The 15,108-nt window shown below is 47.0% G+C and overlaps 2 protein-coding genes across 2 annotated transcripts in view; one reads left to right on the top strand and one right to left on the bottom strand.

Annotated features, from left to right (window-relative positions):
- Positions 1 to 913, bottom strand: part of T265_11363 (hypothetical protein) — a gene marked incomplete at both ends in the record, with an annotated part of 5,697 nt that extends 4,784 nt beyond the window's left edge. Inside the window, one exon of the mRNA XM_009177996.1 lies at positions 754 to 913. Within this exon, the coding sequence (XP_009176260.1) occupies positions 754 to 913 (160 nt within the window). The remainder of the gene's footprint in view (positions 1 to 753) is intronic.
- The window catches only part of T265_11362 (hypothetical protein), a gene marked incomplete at both ends in the record, with an annotated part of 52,670 nt that overhangs the window by 24,878 nt on the left and 12,684 nt on the right, over positions 1 to 15,108 (top strand). Inside the window, 4 exons of the mRNA XM_009177995.1 lie at positions 3,143 to 3,451; positions 11,024 to 11,591; positions 11,626 to 11,712; positions 11,769 to 12,101. Coding sequence (XP_009176259.1) covers positions 3,194 to 3,451; positions 11,024 to 11,591; positions 11,626 to 11,712; positions 11,769 to 12,101 — 1,246 coding nt within the window. The remainder of the gene's footprint in view (positions 1 to 3,142; positions 3,452 to 11,023; positions 11,592 to 11,625; positions 11,713 to 11,768; positions 12,102 to 15,108) is intronic.

The following is a 15,108-nucleotide window of genomic DNA, read 5'->3' as shown; positions in this document are numbered from 1 at the left end:
GTCTAGGCTTGGGCAACCTGGCAGTATCCCAGCCCTCGTGCTTCCTTCGGGTGGCATGGCAGCTAGGCTCCGGAAGGGTGCTACAGCTGAACGCTTTCTCTTTCTTTCTTTCTTTCTGAGTCGCGAACATAGAAGCTCATTTTGCCAAGCATAGACTGGAGTGCGTAAGACTATTCCCAACTTTTCATTTGATGCTTGCCTTGTAGATTAGGTGAAGTGCAGTCAAGCCACGTCGTAATTGAAATTTTGAATCCAAGTCTTCTGTTTCGACGCGGTGAAATTCACACCAACAGTTTGAGCCAATTCTCATCCCGTCAACGGTTTTGTTCTCACACCGAACGATTTCGGTAAAAGGTTTCCGTTTACCTTCCTTATCAACGTGGAGTGAATCGCACGGCTTGGACAAAGCTCTTGTCTTTCTGTTCGTTCGTATCACCCTCCCACCCTTGTGAGTGTCAGTCATCTTTTGAGGTTGCTGGCTTCAGCCAAGCCAACTCAGAATGCTAGAAACTAGGTCGAACGCCTCCAAACCTAATTGCACCTTCGGGCTTCTTTGTCCACGGTCGCTAGATACTTGTCGGTTTTGTCTGTGAATATAGACGCTCCGTTGTTGACGCGCCTTGTAAACACCCTATTGATTTTTTTTGTGATTCTGTGTGAGAGATTCCGCTAGGGTCATTTGTTTCGCTACACTTTATGCTCTACTACGTCTGTAAAACAGTGTCTTCCGACAACCTTGTCGATATTACTTACTTGGTTCAGTTGTTTCCTCTTCATTGACGATCGATGAACTGGCTTGAGGCAGGCGCCGGTCTGTTGCTCTGAAAGCTGGGCTGTTTTCTCCATGTCTTATGGATTCGTGGTCTTTCTTTTTCGGATTTCTTCTATGTGCTTCATCAACAACCGTAAACATGTGTCTAGTAAACTTTGGCTGTTGTGATCCTGGGCTGAATTCATTAAACCACCGTCTATCAGCCACGATACTTCTTCATCTTTCTGAAGTTTTCTCGGCTGTTTGCATGGAAGATGGCGCAAGTTTTGGCTGTACGTTCACATTGTTCCCCGTTCGTGATGTGAGGTTTGAGTATAGTTCGGAGTTCGATCAACAACGTTCCGTGTTATCAATCATACTTCTCACAGTTCTGAGAAACGTCCCAATCGAAACGGTACCCTCTACTTAACGATCGATTTAGCAGTGGTCATACGTTTTGGCAGTTTTCAGGACGTGGGCTTTGCGATGCTCAGATGTTAGACAAAGGCTGTCTGTCCTCTTAAGGGAATAACTTTCCGGTTACGAGTTCTTGCGTCGAATATGCAGCAATCTCGAAGTCGGGGTTTTAGCACTTATACTTTGACCTCAACCCCCCTCAAACTAAATTGTCGGAGCACTCGAGACCCCACAAAAACCAGGGAAAATCTACCAGTGGCAACCGAGGTGAATCACCAACTGAAGCTCACTGAAGTGGAAGATTAACGAACCAAACCCGATCGGAATTAATTTAACCTCTCCCCCCCCCAATCCACCAAAGCAAGATTTTGATAACTTCAATAACCGACAAGAGCCATTAATTGACACTCAACACTGATCTAGTGTGATAATCTGAAAAGGACTTACTGATTGGTTCCCCGCCTGCCTTATTACCTGGCCAATTTGGTGACCTGCTCACTTGNTGGATAGGTCAACATAGGCGAGTTATTTCCAAGTGGATTTAAAGCACAGTCAACGCAGAGGCTCTTTTGTGATTTACTAGGAGGTCACAATTCAACTAATTATGGCATTGGCCTTCATATTACAAAGGAAATTAGGGTGCCTTAGACTCCATTCGAGGCTGCCAGAGCCGTGGTTCATTATGGCTAATCATTGCCTACCGAACAGTTCTCGGCGTGTCCGAGAACATTTCTGTTCCATCGGCTGATGTTATCTCCACTGCTGCATGCCTAAATTTCATCCGTGATCAGTAGTTCTTCGTACAGACTAGCTCGTTCAGATTCCACACTTTCTGGAATTCATAGACTTATTGGGTGGAACTCAGAACAGTCAGAAACTCCTAAAGTCATACTTAGAAGTAGTGTGTACTCCATAATCTGAGTCATGTTACGCTCAGATACTGGCCCGGAATTTCGGAGGAAGCTTCCAGGTGAAACAACTTTTCCAAACGCATCTTCCAGTATGATTTGAATTGATTGATCACACCGCCCACACATGGTCACACTGTTTGGTGGCCTGCCTTCTTGGCGCCGACGTTTTTGGGCCCATGACTGTCGGTGAAGCGGTGCGGTGTATCTCTGCTTCGCCTTAACCATCTAGACAAGGCATATTTTCCCCTGTGGTCTGCGTACACGGGATGCCAATTATGGCAGTCTAGCGGGCATCAAGATAATGAACGTCTAATTATCGAATATACACTCGTTTGCAAACTAATCTGGTTTTTCGAGAGACTCATCTGGAACCCAGCTGAACCTCTCGTTTGTGATGTTTCCAAGCAACTAAATGTGCTTCACCAGGCCGCCCCATGTTTCAGTTGCCACGCTATTCGAGATATCGCGATACATGTGTTTGTTTTGCACTACTCATAGGGTTGCTGAAAACTCCTAGACAGCCCACGACCGGTTTCGCCCTTCTTGGGGCTCATCAGGTAGGCGCAGTTCCCGAGCTTCCGTCAACCTTATGTTCTACTTGAAACCAAATCGCACGAAATTGGCGAATATACACTCATTTTTCGGGAGACTCACCTGGAACCCAGCTGAACCCTACGTTTGTGATGTTTCCAGGGGCTGCGCCTTCATTTTGAGCTCCAAAAAAGGGCGAAACCGGTCGTGGGCTGTCGACGGATTTTCAGCAACCTTATGAGTAATACATCACAAATATACAAACGTCTCCTTATGTTGTTGAAAAGTTTTTTTAAAAAAATGGGTGGATTTATGCTATTTGACTCGATTAAGCTGTCTGAACGCCTAAATCCTCAGTCACAATGTGTTTGACATGAGCAAAAACCATGAACAGCTTTCGTGAGTGTCAGTTCGAATGGCCGTTTTAAACGTATGCCGCTTACTTTGTATCACTACCCAGATCCTCGATAATGACACAGAGGTTTGGCCCTTATCTAATTCCAGTCTCTTGGACCTTGTTTTCCCGGTATAGACACTGTGTTGAATTGAGCCCCCGTCCTCGTTGTCAGCTCATAATTCGACAATGAGTGGTGGCCACTCGACCGGCTCCGGTGGTGGGACCAGTTCCAGCCGATCGCAATTTCGCAGTCAAACGGGTTGTTGCATTTGTGGGACAAAATCGTCTTCCTCCCGGTTCACCATCAGTACCCGCTATTCCGAACATTTCGCCGGATGTTTTGGCCAACAGGCAGCGGCGCGGTCAGGTGACTTGTGCAACGCTTGTGTGCTTTGTGTCAAACGATGGTTGCAACGGGACAGGCAAACCGGGCTGTTTGCACAGGTAAGTTGTAAGGTCTCACTCAGTTGGACGCATTTTAAAAAAATGCTCGTCGGTTTCAGTCGGTCAATGGATAGAACTCTGTCGATTACCTGGTTTAATAGAATTTTGTGGATATTCAATATACGGAATGATCAAAATGACCGTGTCCAACCACTTGACATCAGTCCCTGGTTAGAGCGCGAATTTACTGACCGGCCTCGAATTCCCCTTTCTAGGTTCGGGCAACCTGGCAGTATCCCAGACCTCGTACTTCCTCCGGGTAGCGTGGCAGTTACACACCGAAAGGGTGCTACACCTGAATGATTTGATTTTCAGCACAACCCAGAAAATTCCCCAACTTGTTGTCCCTGATGATGAATGGTAATTTTTTCTTGGATCAAGTAGACTAGGTTGAATCGTGAGCCTTAGATCCATAGCAGCTGTACGACATCAGCTTTTCAGTCAATTGCCGTCTTCAGTATTAGAATGAGCTGTCGAAAAGGCGCGCGTGGAGACTCGGCGCTCCCCCACCATGTATACAGAGCACTACCTCCGTCAGCTGAATTGAGGTTTTCCGTTAAATGAGTTAGTCGCATTTCATGGATATCGCTTTTATGGTTGCGTGGTTCTGCTCCTCGGGGTTTTTTCCGAATATCAGTGTACTGGGTATGTGTTGTGACTTGCCGTACAACTCTATATCGTTCCTGCTCCACCCACTATGGTATATCAAAAGGCACGGTAGCTTCAGACAACCTTTTACGGAGACAAAGGAAGATTATTACAACTGTATTTGTAAGGTACTCACAGAATGTTCCCCAAGTTCGTGCTGGAATCTTCTCGAAGGGGGCAAGAAGCGCCATGCTAACGATGCTTGATCCTGATTGGCTGACATTTTGACCAATTAGAGCATGCCTTCGTTCGGTCCGTAGCCTGCACGTGACTCGTCCGTCCGATTGATGTGCTGATCGGTTTTTAGGGGTGGCTGGCCTCCGGACAATGTGAACGTCCTACAAGCAGCTAAACAACGGCTTTACAAAGGGCTTTAACCAGAAAACAGATGTGCTGTTAGCTGTTGACCTCCCCAAGGAGACCCAATTACGGAACACAAGGAATGCTCTTCTAATCTCCCACCTTAAACGATGCTCCCGTCCCACTGCCGTCACTACCACTTAGCTATCTCATTACACATTGTACGGCCGATGCACTCTATAGCATACTGTATAGTGCATTTATCTTTCCTGACCGCACTTTTTGCGATGAGTGCCACGTGTTTTGTATTGTGTGCCCAGGCGGCAAGTTTGTTGGCTGCTTTCCGGTGGTTGGCATGTCCAAGAGTGCGTTGTGTTTCGGGCCAAACTGACCCGAAAGGAAAAGCGCCCCTATCATTTATCATTTTATCCAAACAGATACGATTTTCTAGCATCAGATGTCACGTGAAACATTTTCTGCCCACACACTCACGAATTGCTTTCATCGTACCTAGGGACAAATATGAAATGAAACTGTCTCGCCGCGAACAGAAGTTCAGAGTTCAACAATAGTCTCCCTCGTGTTATAGATTGATCAGCTCTTTTGTCCACATTTCTACACTTTCGAGTATTCGAGTCCCCTTCCTACTAGGCTGCTGGAATGTGTGGAATATGAGTAGTCAGTTGTATTACATCAATTTATTTCATCAGAAATGTAGCCACGCTCTTCGAACCCTGTCGGCCAAATACCAGTTTACCTCAGAAATTATTTTTCAAGCAGCTGAACCAATTGATACAGTTCCGCATTCAACGTGGTCCATACAACCAAACGCACAAACATTACTTACAAGTAGTCTTTGCCTTCGCTATTTCCGATTTACTTCCTCATCAGTGAGGAGATTCATATAGAATTTTACGGTCATGTTCAGGCTGCAAGAGGCAATGAGTTTATTTTAGTTCAAAGTGTTATATCTCAAAGTATATTTCCAAAGGGGCGGAAATATATATGTGCGTTTTGGGGAAAGATGGGAGCATTTGGACTAAGTTGTACCGATTGCGGAAAACGGACCAGGGCAGCTCGGCGGTCAGGTGTGAAATTATTACCGGAATGTCTGCTCACAGAATGTTCCCCAAGTTCGTGCTGGAATCTTCTCGAAGGGGGCAAGAAGCGCCATGCTAACGATGCTTGATCCTGATTGGCTGACATTTTGACCAATTAGAGCATGCCTTCGTTCGGTCCGTAGCCTGCACGTGACTCGTCCGTCCGATTGATGTGCTGATCGGTTTTTAGGGGTGGCTGGCCTCCGGACAATGTGAACGTCCTACAAGCAGCTAAACAACGGCTTTACAAAGGGCTTTAACCAGAAAACAGATGTGCTGTTAGCTGTTGACCTCCCCAAGGAGACCCAATTACGGAACACAAGGAATGCTCTTCTAATCTCCCACCTTAAACGATGCTCCCGTCCCACTGCCGTCACTACCACTTAGCTATCTCATTACACATTGTACGGCCGATGCACTCTATAGCATACTGTATAGTGCATTTATCTTTCCTGACCGCACTTTTTGCGATGAGTGCCACGTGTTTTGTATTGTGTGCCCAGGCGGCAAGTTTGTTGGCTGCTTTCCGGTGGTTGGCATGTCCAAGAGTGCGTTGTGTTTCGGGCCAAACTGACCCGAGAGGAAAAGCGCCCCTATCATTTATCATGTTATCCAAACAGATACGTTTTTCTAGCATCAGATGTCACGTGAAACATTTTCCGCCCACACACTCACGAATTGCTTTCATCGTACCTAGGGACAAATATGAAATGAAACTGTCTCGCCGCGAACAGAAGTTCAGAGTTCAACAATAGTCTCCCTCGTGTTATAGATTGATCAGCTCTTTTGTCCACATTTCTACACTTTCGAGTATTCGAGTCCCCTTCCTACTAGGCTGCTGGAATGTGTGGAATATGAGTAGTCAGTTGTATTACATCAATTTATTTCATCAGAAATGTAGCCACGCTCTTCGAACCCTGTCGGCCAAATACCAGTTTACCTCAGAAATTATTTTTCAAGCAGCTGAACCAATTGATACAGTTCCGCATTCAACGTGGTCCATACAACCAAACGCACAAACATTACTTACAAGTAGTCTTTGCCTTCGCTATTTCCGATTTACTTCCTCATCAGTGAGGAGATTCATATAGAATTTTACGGTCATGTTCAGGCTGCAAGAGGCAATGAGTTTATTTTAGTTCAAAGTGTTATATCTCAAAGTATATTTCCAAAGGGGCGGAAATATATATGTGCGTTTTGGGGAAAGATGGGAGCATTTGGACTAAGTTGTACCGATCGCGGAAAACGGACCAGGGCAGCTCGGCGGTCAGGTGTGAAATTATTACCGGAATGTCTGTTGTTCAAACCCAGCCCCCGTGTTTCCTTCAAGTTGCACCGAAAGAGCCCCACAACCGATCATTTCATTCACACGTCCACGAGAGGTTCAGTAATCGATTGTTTGCATTCCAAATGTACAGCTCTGAGAACAACTTTAGTGCTGATGACAACTGCGCTTCATCGTTTGCCCTTGCAGCCAGGCTGCTCCTCGCGTCTGGCAACCCCTAGGGCGGATGACTTGGCTAATTTTCGCGCCCTCTTCCGGTGATAGGTCTAATCTGTTTGTCATCAGTCATTCATAAAAAACCTATTTGGTCACTTTGACGTGAAGGCCAATCAAGAATGCGCCATATCGGAACGAAAAGCCTGGACAACTCACTACTCTCCCCACTAAAATGTGATACTCGACCCCGCTAAAGGACACCTTTCATGGGCAATCAGACTTTGTCTCGGGTGTTGGTGCGAATAAGGAAGGAAACTGCTCACAAGGTTTCTGAAAACTCTTCGACAGCCCACGACCGGTTTCGCCCTTCTTTGGACTCATCAGGTAGGCGCAGTCCCCGAGTTTTCGTCAACCTTATGTTCTACTTGAACCCAAATTGGACTGTTTCCGAGACGTACACTCATTTGCAAATCATTTTGGTTTCCACGAGAGACCCAACTGAATTACTCGTTTAGGATATTCTTCAACTGAATGTGCTGCACCCAAACCGCCTCATGTTTCCTTTGGCACAATATTCGAGATATCGCAGTATATTTTCATAAAGGAAACTACTCACGAGGTTGCTGAAAGGAAGAACCCATCTTTGAGGAACTGAAGGGGGTGCAAATTGCCGTTGTCTTCAGTTTTCGGAAAGCGCAAAATGACAGACTACAGTTAGTTCGTTTAAACCACAGGAAGTTCGCCACCGACTCTTTTCTGCACCCATTCTTTGGTATTCATTGCATGATTGACCGTTGACACACACCTGGGAAGAACATAGGACAACCCTCAAGGCCATCCTGGCAGCAAACGCATTGACCCACGGCTGTTGCCGGCAGCTCTCCCAAGAGCTACCTTCAAGAAGATTTCAATGCCCTGGTAGCTCCCGTTGGCCAGATTTCACGTGTGACCTCTTAAAATGGATCACACTAGGGCTACTTGAATTGAGCTACCGTCAGTAGCGTAATACAGTAAGCGCCCATACATTGTTACAAATAGTGTTTTGGTAGCCAGTCACACTAGAATGAGTCTAATTCCCCCGTAAATTCTTGACCCTCATTAAGGCGCTGTACGGCAACTCCCGCGGCCGTGTAAAGGTCTAAGGAAAGCTCTCCCCTGAGTCCACATCAAGTGGTGTCTGACAGGCCTGACCGGGCTGTCCTCTTTCATTTTTCCTCTTCAGCTTCGTCATTGATACGATCATGGAAGATTCAATATCAGCCTGTAATGCCATGCCTGTGTAAGCGCTCCTGGGGCGTTCGTTCAGATATCGAGTACGCAGACGACATACCTCTTCTGGNCGAGATATCGCGATACGTAATGCACTACTTATAAGGTTGTTTATCCACCGTTACGGGTCAGTTTCGTTTTGAAAGGTACGCTAATTTTTCATCGAAATACTACGTTCTCAGCCTGCTGGCATTCGTTATAGTGGTATCATTACCTTCGGGTGCCTTCGATCATCCACAGAATATTCACACCGTTGTTGCTGACGTTCTTCTCCCTAGCCGCATGAGCTTTCTTTGCGACTGGGGGGGGGTGTGCCGACGGCATGTTCCACCGTGCCAGCATTAGGATGATCCATCGTCAATCTTGGCCGAAAATCTATTTTTGAGATCGTACAGTTAACGTGGGGTCATTTAGGCATACACCACACCGCTTGGTGTTGCCTTGAACCATTGCGTTCAGTTCCGTTGATGCCAGGACGCTGTCTTCACAAGTTCTTTGCTTAGCAGGCGTTGCATCACTGTGTCCTCACGCAGTTGGATGAACAAAATATGAACCACAGTCAGGATCTACTGTTTAAATGATTAATTCTGTCTGGGCTGCCCGAGATGGGGTTTTGTATCACTTGTTTACTGATAGCCCTCCCCCCTTGAACTTGGAGGGATAAACAGTCGCTGACGCCTATTGAATCAAAGATAAACAGCACGGATATCTTATTTTCGGCGGTACATCACATCTGCTATCACGGCTAAACCCCTGGTAAAACAACGGCCACTGCTGATCATTTTTCATGAATAAAAACATGCGGGGTTTGTGTTTTATTGGCATATGGCAACGCCTTCACTCGCTAGACTCTTACCGCTTCGATAGCTTCCGTATGCTGTAGGGAGGTCTAGGGATGTTTCACTGTAGGGAGGGTACTTCTGATGATGACGATTATGATGGTGATGATCATGTTGATCATCATGGTGAGGATGATGTTGGTGAGGATGATGATGATGATGTTGGTGATGATGGTGATGGTGATAATGATTATGATGATAGTTTAAATGTTTTCTACTTGTTTAGATAACATTATGGAAGTCGTTCTCAGAGGTAGTAGAATACAAAGCTTATTTTTCCTGCTAAACCCGAAGGACTTCCACCGCTTGTGGGTGTATCAAGTGCCAACTTTTTTGGCCAGGTTTATATCGAAGGTAGTGATTTACCTGTGTTGTGTGAATCGGGTACAACGTATCGCACCATAGGTTCTTGCATATGTGTGCAATAGCTGCCCTTGATCGATCGAAGCAAGTACAAAAGTGTATAACAGTCGATCGTACCAGGGAATTTTCGACAATTCCCCTCGAATAATTCACTTAGTGAAATTCACCTCAGGGCATAAAACGTCGCGCGTTTTTCACTTGATATCTATTCTACAGGACGCTCTTAACTCTGTTTCTGTTTGTTCGTCGTGAGTTTGATTTACGGATTTGACTCATCTACAACAACACTTGGTACTCATAAAACGGGCAGTTCTTGCCTAGGCATGCAGTCAAATTTGACCGCAGTGGTCGAAGTTCTTCTCATCGTTCCACCATCAATTGGTGTGATTCTGACTCCGAAACTGGTTAAAAGACAAAAGCATGTGAATACCTCGACGGTGTGCGCCCCATGATCGCAGCGCGCAATCGTAGCAGCGAACCTGTGCGTGCTATCTGGATTGTCGTATACTCTGACGCTTAGCGACACAATTCGCAGAGTATCAACCTGCGCGGTTTTGCATCGTTCACTGGGAACGGTCGCCTTATCTCAGCCAACTGACGTGACATGCAGCAGACCAAATGCCGTTGGATTGAATTCGTATGTCTCGTTCCACAAAAGCGATCGTCCAAGGTTTCTTCTACTTGGGAAAAAAAATAGATGGAAGGGTGTTGACTCAACAGCCATTGCCAATTAGGGGCACCATGCGTTCTTCTCGTTCCATTTTGTCAATTGATCTAAACTTCAGTCAGTCTCTTCAGAGACTGATGGCCTCAACATCTCATCCGTTGGACAGGAGAACGCACTGATGATGTCACCTCGATTGGTGATGAAACGTTTGCAACCAAATTGCCCAGCTCAGCGAACAAGCCAACGACCATCGACGCTACCTGAGCTACCAACATTCTCCTCTATAGAAGAACTATGTAAAAGCGTAGGTGAAAAGACACCATTGAATTGGGTGAAACGATCGCTACCAGAACTCCGTCTGATTTGCCGTCTTCTTCGTGGTGTTATGTTTTTGTGTTCAGTGCGCTTTCCATATCCCTCGTATTTGTAAATATGCCGGGGCATGTGGAAGGTAACACCAAGGGGTTGTGTGGAACAGATGTGTTTGGAGAGTCAATAAGGGGCGAGATGGACCAATTGGTTAGAGCGCGAATTTACTGACTGGAAGGTCCCTGGTCCCAACCCGATTTCTGTCTCTCGACTTCCCCTGTCTAGGCTTGGGTAACCTGGCAATATCCAAGCCAATATCCAAGCCTCGTGCCTCCCTCCGGGGGCATGGCAGTTAGCCGCCGAACTCGGTTTATTCCTAGCTTCACATACCATCTCAGCTCGAGGTAATTCATTAATTAAGGTACGAAATTACTGACCGGACAGCCCCTGGTTCGAGCCCAATCCCGATGTCTTGGTTGATCCTCTCTAGGCTTGGGAAACTTTTGTAGTATCTCAGCCTTCCTTCGGGTGGCAGGACAACTGGACATCAAAAGGGTGTTGCCGCTGAATGAATATCAGTACTCTTCTTTTTCAATCACCTTGCTGTGATGCGCATTATTTGTTTGTCCACATCAGGTTTTAGACAGTAAAAAAGGTCCTGGTCCAAAACACATGAAAGAGATCACAAAGCGTGCTCGTCGTCGCGAGGCTCGCAAAGCAAATGCAATGAAGGCGGCTAGTGTGAAAGCAGACCCAGGCTCGAACGTGAACACAAACAACTCCACCAGTTCAACACCTGTGAATCGCGGTTCCACTTCAACACATTCCGGCCCGTCGTTTGCCACGCGGTCGACTAGCAATGCTACGGCGTCTAACGGGATCACCTCAGGTGGAGCAGCCCATCGTGGTCCGTCGTCAATGAACGATTCCAGTCGGTTCTTGTCAAGCAGACACGGGGCTGGATGCAACACAAACAACTCCTACGTCCATTCAGCATCAGGGCATCATCCAAGTGCTGGTGAATCGGCTCGATCCACCAGCCGTTCTGGTTGTCAATGGTCAGGCAGAACGAACGCCGTTCAGACGAGCGGTCATCCCACCATGCCGTGCTGTACACAACATCAACGAATGTACTTTTCTCCTCAGCCCACTGGGGCAACTTTCACCCGGGCCGCTGCCGCTGCCATCCGCAAATGTGAAGCCAGTGAGTGATACTCTGCTTTAACTGGGCTATACAGGATGTAAATTGCTATTATTCGTTTCCAAGTTTCACGTGATCAGCACTATGGGCCGTTTTTTGTTCAACTGTCTTCCCCGCCACACAGGTTAGTAGGGTCCAGCGCTTCACACGAGTTTCTTGATGTTTCTCGCTCTTTTTCAGTCATTCAGTCCACTGGAAACGCTCTGTCTTGCTCCACTCCGTCTCGTGGTGGTGTTTGTGGTGCGTGTACAGGCACCAAACGGACACCAAACACTTCGTCGACCCCGTCAGAGACAAGCGAATATGGCAGTGGCCTTATCAGTCTTTCCTGTTGTTCCACATCATCCGGTTCGCATTGCCCCATGGTCGGTGGAACGTCGAGCAGCTGTTGTAGCAACAGCAGCTGTGGCGCTGCCAGCAGTGGCATTGGTTGCGGTCTGAACTACTCACCGCCTTGCTGCGCGTTCTGCTGTACCGGTTCGGATGCCACACCGTCCAAACACGGCAAATACGGTAAGTATGCGACCTGCAGATTCAAATCAGAATTCGTGTGTGCGTTGTGAATGTCACGATAAACAAACTCAGCCGATGGGAACCTCGGTTTTTGCCAAATGTCAATTTGATTTGGAGCTTTTGAAACGGCAGCTTGTTTATCTTTTCTGGGGTGTCTGACCGGTCACCGTTGTGTCCCTTCTGGGACACTTGCTCTCGTTCAAGCCCCTCTTTATTCTGTGTCTTTAATTAGTGTTCTCGGTCGGCTTGACCGAATGCACATCGCCGAGGTGTATAGACAGACCTAGATAGTCTCAGCTAAACCGAGGGGTAACGCTTCATTCGCTGGTAGAATTTGTTTCGGGCAACGACCGGTCTGCGTTCACATTGTCATCTTGTTCCAAACCTGTCAGACCAATGAATAGCAGACACCAAATTTTTCCAAGGCATCGATTTTTCCCTTACATAGTTGTGTACTTGCCTGACACAGTTCGATTCTTCGTTCCACTGGTTTTACTCGGATGTTCTAGGATTAAAAGCGGTTTGTTTTCATCTTCATAGGATGTCGCTTGCGAATTGTGATTGATGTGCGTGGGTTCAATTGATTACCCTCGCTCAGTCGCACATGCTTCGTCTGTCCGGTGCACATGGAAAACGCGTGTGATACGTCAGTGGTCTATAGCGCTTATCATGTTTCTATTTCTTTTGTCGTGAAGAATTGTGGGACATCAAGGTCACTCTTGTCTGATTGGTCAGAACGGCACAAAGGTTTAGTTACATGGGCTTTTGATGGGAGGTTCGAGCCCTGTGTTTGCACCGAAAGAGAGGAAGGAAAGAACGGTACGGCAGTTCTTTGATTCATAACTCTAGATAGCTCTTTGGTTAAGGCCCCAGCTTACGAATCGCAAGGTCTGTGGTTCGAACCCAACCCCTGCTATTTCGACTGCTCCTGTCTACGCTTAAATAACCTGGCGGTACCCAGCCCTCGTGCCTTCTTTCATCGGAATGATATCCAGGCACCGAAATCGTGCTACAGCAAACTATAATCCCTATCTGCCATACAGCCATGAGGGACGGATACTTCACCAAAGAGTGGGAAGAAATGGAGCGAGTTGTGACATGGTGGGACCGAAAACAAGTTACTTACATCTTTGAACAAGAGCGAGGTAAACGCGTCCTGTGGGGGTTTCCTGGAATCCTTTGCAAACCCCACTCGTTGCAAGCCAAGAATATATTGGCGTATATACTCTGGGTAGAAGGCATCCCACTGCCATTCAGCCCCTCGTGACCAAACAATCAGGTGTTGAACCACCGTCCGGAGGGCCCTGGATTAGAAACTCTCTGAGTTTCGTGAAATGCGCACTACTAATGATTCCCGATGTAGGGAATCTCCATTTTTCATCATAGCTTGGCTTCGCTGACCTGACCTGATGCATTCTCAATTGAAAAAAGTCAGTCCAGCTAGGAGGTGGCGGTATGTCTGACACTGGAATCGGTCAGTTGTCACGTTTCTGATCACTTACAAGAGCAACGCGTAGGCTCCAACCAGGAGGGCGCGAGGTTTGGCTACAGCCACCGTCGCTCCGCGCAGCCATATCATGTCCAGTTCTCCAGAAACTTGTGGCTAAAAAGTTCTCAGAGCAGAAAACCGATTTGATAGTCGATGGCTAGGCATGCATATTACGTGATGGAAAGCCTTATTCACCGCCTTGGTGACTGTGATGTACTACCAGCTTCCCGCCAACGCCCCACCTGATTGGAGGTGTGGTCCTTCAGGTGGACCATATGTGACTGTTTGTTTACCAAACGTTGGTGTACTCTGATGATGACCTTACGCTACCTGTTCTGATCCAAAGCCTTTGGGTGGCGTTGTCTTGACCGTTCTCTCTCATGCAGGCTTGGATACCCTGGCAGTATTCTTTCTGACGTTCGTCGGAGGCGCGCCAGTTTTCAAAACCGTCAAGAGGATTAAGTAGCGGTAGAAATGCTCATTTCGTTGGATTTCTTATCGGACGGAGCGATACTGCTTGGCTCAGAACTCCGTAGAGTCAGAGGTATGCTATCAGCCCATAGGAGGACTGCTCAAACGATAGCGTTATGGATTCTGTCGTGCTTCAAGAGGGGGGGGCTTCGAGGGGGGGGGGTAGCCTTTTCTTTGCATCGGAAAGCAATTTCGCCTGTGTCTGGAATTCCACATTGTTTAGTGAACATTAGATTTAATATTGTTTGATCTCGTCTCACGCCAGCTTCTGGACCCCTGCCGTTGGACATCTTTCCTTCGTAATCGAAGCACCAAGTTCCACTGAGGCTGGTTAGTGATTACGTTATGGTTGGATAATCTCATTGTTTCGATTATTGACAATTTTGGGTAGTTGATTTGCGGCGTTACCTGCTCCGATAGGTTCACATCGGTCACGCATTTCTAATGTGTCGAATGTATACCGTCCAGGTAATCGCAACCAGACGTACCAATGACTTGCACAACAAAAAAACAAATGCCTCTTCAGTCACTTCAGCCATTTGACGTGACATTCTCTATTTGTACGTGGTATTGAACCCACAATCCATGGATAATTTCGGGTATGCAGCGAAGCACAACCGCGGCTCAACCAGCTTGCTGCCTGGGAATTCTCCAAAAGTATGGAAACAAGCGTTCACATTCGCCTGCCTTCCATTCAGTCCGTGGGCTCTCTCAATTACATCGGTAGGACAGGTCCTTGTCTGTCTGCAAGCGTTTCTGGATGCCGGAGCATTTGCTCAGTCGTTTATAAAACTGGAGAAATCAAATCGTGACTCTGCGTTGTCGGTTGCTACGGCTTTGCTGCTAATTGTCCAGCGAATCGATCCGCGACACGTGACGAAAATCCCAACCTTTTGTCTGTCAGTCAAACCGGGTTGATCAACCTTTGTCAGACAGTTCTGTGTGCGCAAAACTTTCTGAAAGAGCGCATCGAGTTGTTTTGGTCCTGGTCACGTGACGCTAACTTACTCCCGCCCGTTCAACTTCGCTGATAGTTCCTTTTGATTA

The sequence above is a fragment of the Opisthorchis viverrini genome (assembly GCF_000715545.1).
Source record: "Opisthorchis viverrini unplaced genomic scaffold opera_v5_482, whole genome shotgun sequence".
Lineage (NCBI taxonomy): Eukaryota > Metazoa > Platyhelminthes > Trematoda > Opisthorchiida > Opisthorchiidae > Opisthorchis > Opisthorchis viverrini.
The sequence above is the reverse complement of the archived record's forward strand: the minus strand, read 5'-3'. Positions and strand labels throughout refer to the sequence as shown.